We start from the raw sequence: 5932 nt of genomic DNA on the forward strand, positions 1-5932 counted from the left end.
TATTTAGTCATTTAGCAGACGCTTTTATCCAAAGCGACTTACAAATGAGGACAATGGAAGCAATCCAAATCAACAAAAGAGCAATGATATACAACTTCTATAACAATTCTCAGTTAGCTTAACGCAGTACAGGTAGCAAGGTTTTTTTTTTTATTATATAATAAATAAAAATAAAACAGATAACAGAAAAAGAATAGAGCTGTCAGGATTCTGGACTGTTCTGTGTAGTGTTTTGCCCCTGTTTCTGGTCCCGTGTTTCCTTATTTGGTCCTTCCTGTTTCCATTAGGTTCTTTTGTTCCCGTTGTTTCTATGGATCCCCTCCTTCGCCCCGAATTCCTCCTCCTCCTGCTGGAGCAGGGGGGGCTGAGAGTGAGCTGAATATGGCGCGGCGAAAGTGCCAAACCGAAGAGGAGAGGGCTCCAGTCCCCGAATCCAGTCCAGAGCGCCCACCAGTGCCCGCTCCTAGAAAGCGCCCTCCAGTGCCAGCTCCTCGTAAGCGCCCTAAAGTGTCTGCTCCTCCTGAGCGCCATCCTGTTCCCGTGTTCAGCCTAGAGGGAGCTTCCGATCCAGAGTTAAGCCCTGAATGCCCGGAGACTCACAAATGCCCGCCCTCCCACCTGCTCCTGCCTCCTCCACCGCTGTCGTCTGGCAGCCCCTCAGCCCACCATCATTACGGTGTGAGCTCCGCGGGTCTTCCATCCTCCAGCGTCGCCATGGCTGGAGAACCCCTCACCTCCGCCTCCAGCCTCCGAGGCCCGGACTCCGCCTCGGCCCGTAGACCCAGCGGCTCCACTTCGGCTCCTAGCTCCCTCGCCTCCACCATCACCCGTCGATCCACCGGGCTCCCTAGTCCCTCCGGCTCCGCCTTGTCGACCCGCCATCACCTCAGGACTCCGCTCCTCAGGCTGCACCTCGTCGCTCCATCCCACCGGCTCCTCCTTCCTCTAAAGAATAGAATTAGAATAGAGAGTGCATTTTTATATATATATATACACAATGTGTTTCATTAATAATACCATTACAATACGTGTGTGTGTGTAACACATCATCCTGCACAGGCCTAACATAGTTATCATGATTGTATGAATGATGTGTCACTCAACATTCTACGTTAGTCACCTGACTTGACTTCCTGTCATATTGAGTACAACTGATATTACATTTTCAATGATTTCATATCACACCAAGAAGAACAGGCCTGCTATGCAATTTTCAAAGCAAAGAGCTCAGAGCTGCCTGCCAGAGCTAGGCTGGTTGTATGGAAGAGAAGTGAAATCTCCAGGAGCCAGTGATCAGCTGTCTGTTTCTGAGGGCCAGCATGTCTAAAAGACTTTTATCTAGGCCTTTTATTTCCTTTGTTGTACGTCCTTATTACTTTCTTTCTCTTCGTCTTTTTGATTTTGCATAGCATATTTTAAACAGATTTGTTTAGGAGGGATAACACAAAGGAATTATTATATTAGTTTAAGGAAAAGTGACATTGAATGTGTTTTGGCTATAGAGGCAAAAATAATAATAATAAAAAAAAAAAAAAGTAAAAAAACATAAGAAATTGCCCAAAGGGTGCCAACGATGTATATTACTGAGAGATTTTACAGTGCCTTTAACATAGATAAGATCACCAGAATGCGGAACTGATTTATAAGCTGAAAATCAGTGCTGCCCTCTGCTGTTCAAACTTATGTTGAATGTTTTAAAAGGGAGCATGGTCCATTTATCAATTATTGTTTGCTTGCTCTTAAGACATTAATAAAACATTTCAATTATGCAATAAAAGAATGAAATAATACATAAATAAAAACCTTAAAAGTCAGTGTTATTGCATGAGTTTATTTCTTGCTATGCCATGTCATACAGAAGAGCTGTAATACAGGTAAACAACGTAATAGGTATGTCTGTGTCTGTTTTTTTTTTAAAGTTCAGCATATCAGTTCTTTAGAGATGGCATGTTCATATTCACTGAGTGTGTAAACAAGGTGTCTCCAATGGTAGCCCAACCCAGGGGAGGGATACAAGTGAAACTCACAATCAGCAAAAAATAATCATCTTCTTATCACAACCGATTACACAGCAGATACAGCATCATGACGATCGTTATTATAGCTGTTTTCATAATGATGTACATTGGAAAGTTTTTGTGTAAATGCAATGGTCAATTTACACTTAAAAGCATTATTGCAAAACAATACCTTTTTTTCCTTTTTCTTAAAAAAGCCATGTTAATTTCTATAAACCCCAAATGCAATGAGATTAATGTTAGACTGTAAATGTCAGACCATTACTGAAAGTGCTACAACGACCAGCTTTAAAAAAAAAAATAATAATAAAAGAGCTGCACTCCCATTTATTGTGTTGACTCAGCATGTTTTCAAAAGCAAGACTCAGATTACAGATTGTATCTTTAAAGGCTGGTGACATCTCAAATGTCCATTTAGCCCTCAGATGATATAGTTGCAATATGATCTGAGTTTAAACTGAACATGAAACAGTATCATGATCAGCAGTGCTTTACTGTCCGTCTAATTCTACTAATCATATTACAATGAGGCTTCTGTGGTTTTTAACTATAGTTCTGTAGTTTAAACACAGAAAGTAAGTAGGTGGTCTAAAACCTGCATATTAAACAAAAGAAAAGTATTATCATCATTTGGCCCACTTCAGTTAAATGGATATGTGAGAAAAATGTATTGAGTGCTTTCATAAAGCAACAAAGAAAACTAAGTGCAGCCACTGAGAACATTTGAAACAATGATTAAAATCTTTTGAAGCCTGGCTTATCCCCAAATATACTCCATAAAGTTATATTAACATTGTTATTGCATCTTTCTGAACATGAAACAGTATAATGATCAGCAGTGCTTCACTGTCCGTCTAATTCTACTAATCATATTACAATGAGGCTTCTGTGGTTTTTAACTATAGTTTTGTAGTTTAAACACAGAAAGTAAGTAGGTGGTCTAAAACCTGCATATTAAACAAAAGAAAAGTATTATCATCATTTGGCCCACTTCAGTTAAATGGATATGTGAGAAAAATGTATTGAGTGCTTTCATAAAGCAACAAAGAAAACTAAGTGCAGCCACTGAGAACATTTGAAACAATGATTAAAATCTTTTGAAGCCTGGCTTATCCCCAAATATACTCCATAAAGTTATATTAACATTGTTATTGCATCTTTTTTTTTTTTGCCATGTCTTAAGTGCCCCTTGTTTACACAACATTAGCATATAAACAAAAATGACTAACATTATGAAGTGTTAGTCCCCATTATTTACGTACAGACCAACACACACGCTCACACACACACAGATTTGGCATGAAACAAAATGGACATTATAGCAATTCTCCAATAATTTGATAAGTTGTTGATTGTATAAACAACACTCCCCGTCTGCACAAAAATTGCAATAACACACACTTTCTCTGTATAAGAGCATAAATTCAGTCATATAATATCTGGACTACACAAACTCCATTACCTCATTTTGCAAAACAGTTCCGTGTGCAGATATGTTACAGTTTCCATATAACACAAAATTTGAGTACTGATGAAGGGATAAAGTGCATGGTCTGCTAAGATTATTCAATGTCCCTCACCACTGGATTATAAAGGAACATGCTGCCATAGCTGTGCTCTGCCTGTGCTGAGTTGGTTCATTGACTTAGAGATCCGTAACCAGTCAAAACATTTTGAGAGCTCATTGAGGGCCTGAATTCTGCTAATCCAAACCAAAGGTCACTTTAATGAGCCTCAGTAAGAGTTTTTGATGTCCTCCGCTTGGACTCCCACTAGCAAACAAATGAAGTTTGATGTCCATGCCTGTCAGCCATATTTACTTTTTAAAGTCTGAAGTAGCATGATTATGATTGGGCTAATTTTATATGATTTTGATAGTTGTTTTAGTTTAATATGGGTGGCAGATCATTGGTACTAGATGGGAATCATGCCCCTGACTGCAGAGTGGGCATAGATGGACGTCACTGCTGTGCCAAAAGAGCACTCCGATTGGCCTTCATCTTCTCTAGTCTCTTCGTAAGGTGGCTGTTGCTTGCTTCCAGCTCATCGATACGGTCAAGCGCAGACCTCAGCTAAAGAATAAATACAGCACTTGTTACATCACACTCTAAAAAAATTCAGTGACTTTGTAAATTAAAAAAAAATAATAATTACACTACCTTAATAAAATCTCTGAATATAGCTTAAGCGTTTGATGGACATACCCAACTAACTGCCCAAAAATCCAACAGTTTATTTTGTCATAAACTGCATCTACATCTATTATTTATTTATTTTTTCCATAAAAAAGAAATTAGTATTTGACTAATTTTATTAGTATTATATCACTTGCTCACCAATGGATCCTCTGCAGTGAATGGGTGCCGTCAGAATGAGTTCATAGAATAGTTCACCCAAAAATGAAAATTAGCCCACAGTTTACTCACCATCGAGCCATCTTAGGTGTATATGCCTTTCTTCTTTCAGATGAACACAATTGGGGTTATATTAAATAATATCTGGGCTCTTGTAATGGCAGTGAATGGTGCCTGAGTTTTTGAAGATCCAAAAAGCGCATACATCCATCTTAAAAGTAATCCATACGACTCCAGTGAGTTAATGAATGCCTTCTGAAGCAAAGCAATGGGTTTTTGTAAGAAAAATATCCACTTAACTGATAGACTGAAGTCGTGTGGATTATTGTGATGTTTTTATCAGATGTTTAACTCTCATTCTGACGGCACCCATTCCCTGCAGAGGATCCATTGATGAGCAAGTGATATAATGCTCAATTTCTCCTAATCTGTTCCGATAAAGAAAGAAACTCATCTACATCTTGGATGGCCTGAGGGTGAGTACATTTTCAGCAAATTTTCATTTTTGTGTGAACTATTCTTTTAACTTGTTGTGTCTACTCAGTTTTATTTGTCATGGCACCAAATGCACTTATTCAGATCTATTTATATATTTTTTTACTCACATTTACTCAATTCATAAGGTATATTTCATTGATTTCACAGCTATGAAATGTACTCAATATTTTTAAGTGCAAGAATGTTTCACCAAAAAAAGTTGCTGCTGAGTTGTTTAGAATATTAGTGTTTTTTTTATGATTTAGTGTACCTCTCTCTGCAGCTTGCGTTTCTCCACTTTTAGTTCATCTTCGACTTTCTCTGCAGCCTCAGCGGACGTTTTATAGCGGCTCACCTGACCCTCCAGCCGAATGATCTGCCACATGACAGAGATTACAGGTTATGCATGAAATAATGTCAGATAATTTCCTGTGTAACTGGTTGTACCACAATACGAACAAAATTAACAGTGCATAAAGGGAGATTAAACTTGAAAGGAGAACATTATTAACTACTGATGATGAAATTGCATGCAAGAGCACAATTTGTGCCTTCGGATATAAAGTCTTGTGTTCATTTTATCAGTGACTTACGCTTTGTTCAAGTGCTGTGACTTCTTGTTCAGACTTGACCAGCTTGAATTTTAGGTCACTGATTTGCCTGTTAGCATCTCCTGTAGAAAAAAAAGAGTTTACATGAAAACAAACCAGCCTACATCAAGACTGATGGTGAATGACATTTAAAGGCATATCTTACTCTGCAGATCTAGAATATGAGGGTCCAGACCATTCTGTAGGTCATCCTCATCTGTGCTTCCCGCTCCTTCTGTCCCATTCTTTTGTTTCTGCTCAGCAATGGTTTTATACTTCCGTACCTGCACATTCACATGCAGTTTAGTCATGCTAACAAAGTCCTTATGACAGGCATTACAGAGATTTCATAAGATGTTCTCCCACAATATACAATAATATGCAGAACAATGAATCACTTGAAAAGCATGAAATGACAAAACGTCTCAGGTTACGTATGTAACCATGGTTCCCTGAGTAGGGAACGAGACACTGCGTCCTCTAGGCCCTCGTG

General features: G+C 38.7%; 1 protein-coding gene across 10 annotated transcripts in view; it reads right to left on the bottom strand.

Annotated features, from left to right (window-relative positions):
- Positions 1 to 2923: 2923 nt before the first annotated feature.
- The window catches only part of LOC107677622 (leucine-rich repeat flightless-interacting protein 2-like), a 42136-nt gene continuing 39127 nt past the window's right edge, over positions 2924 to 5932 (bottom strand). For 8 of the 10 annotated variants that reach the window (XM_016472586.1, XM_016472583.1, XM_016472580.1 and 5 more), the window contains 4 exons: positions 5606 to 5723; positions 5443 to 5522; positions 5121 to 5225; positions 2926 to 4090 (listed from right to left, as the gene is read on the bottom strand). In XM_016472586.1, coding sequence (XP_016328072.1) covers positions 3980 to 4090; positions 5121 to 5225; positions 5443 to 5522; positions 5606 to 5723 — 414 coding nt within the window. In that variant the 3' untranslated portion in view covers positions 2926 to 3979. Of the gene's footprint in view, positions 4091 to 5120; positions 5226 to 5442; positions 5523 to 5605; positions 5724 to 5932 lie in introns of all 10 variants that reach the window. The other 2 variants (XM_016472590.1, XM_016472587.1) reach the window with 2 other exon arrangements.

The sequence above is a fragment of the Sinocyclocheilus anshuiensis genome, unplaced genomic scaffold, assembly GCF_001515605.1.
Source record: "Sinocyclocheilus anshuiensis isolate Anshui unplaced genomic scaffold, SAMN03320099.WGS_v1.1 scaffold873, whole genome shotgun sequence".
NCBI classification, from domain to species: Eukaryota; Metazoa; Chordata; class Actinopteri; order Cypriniformes; family Cyprinidae; genus Sinocyclocheilus; species Sinocyclocheilus anshuiensis.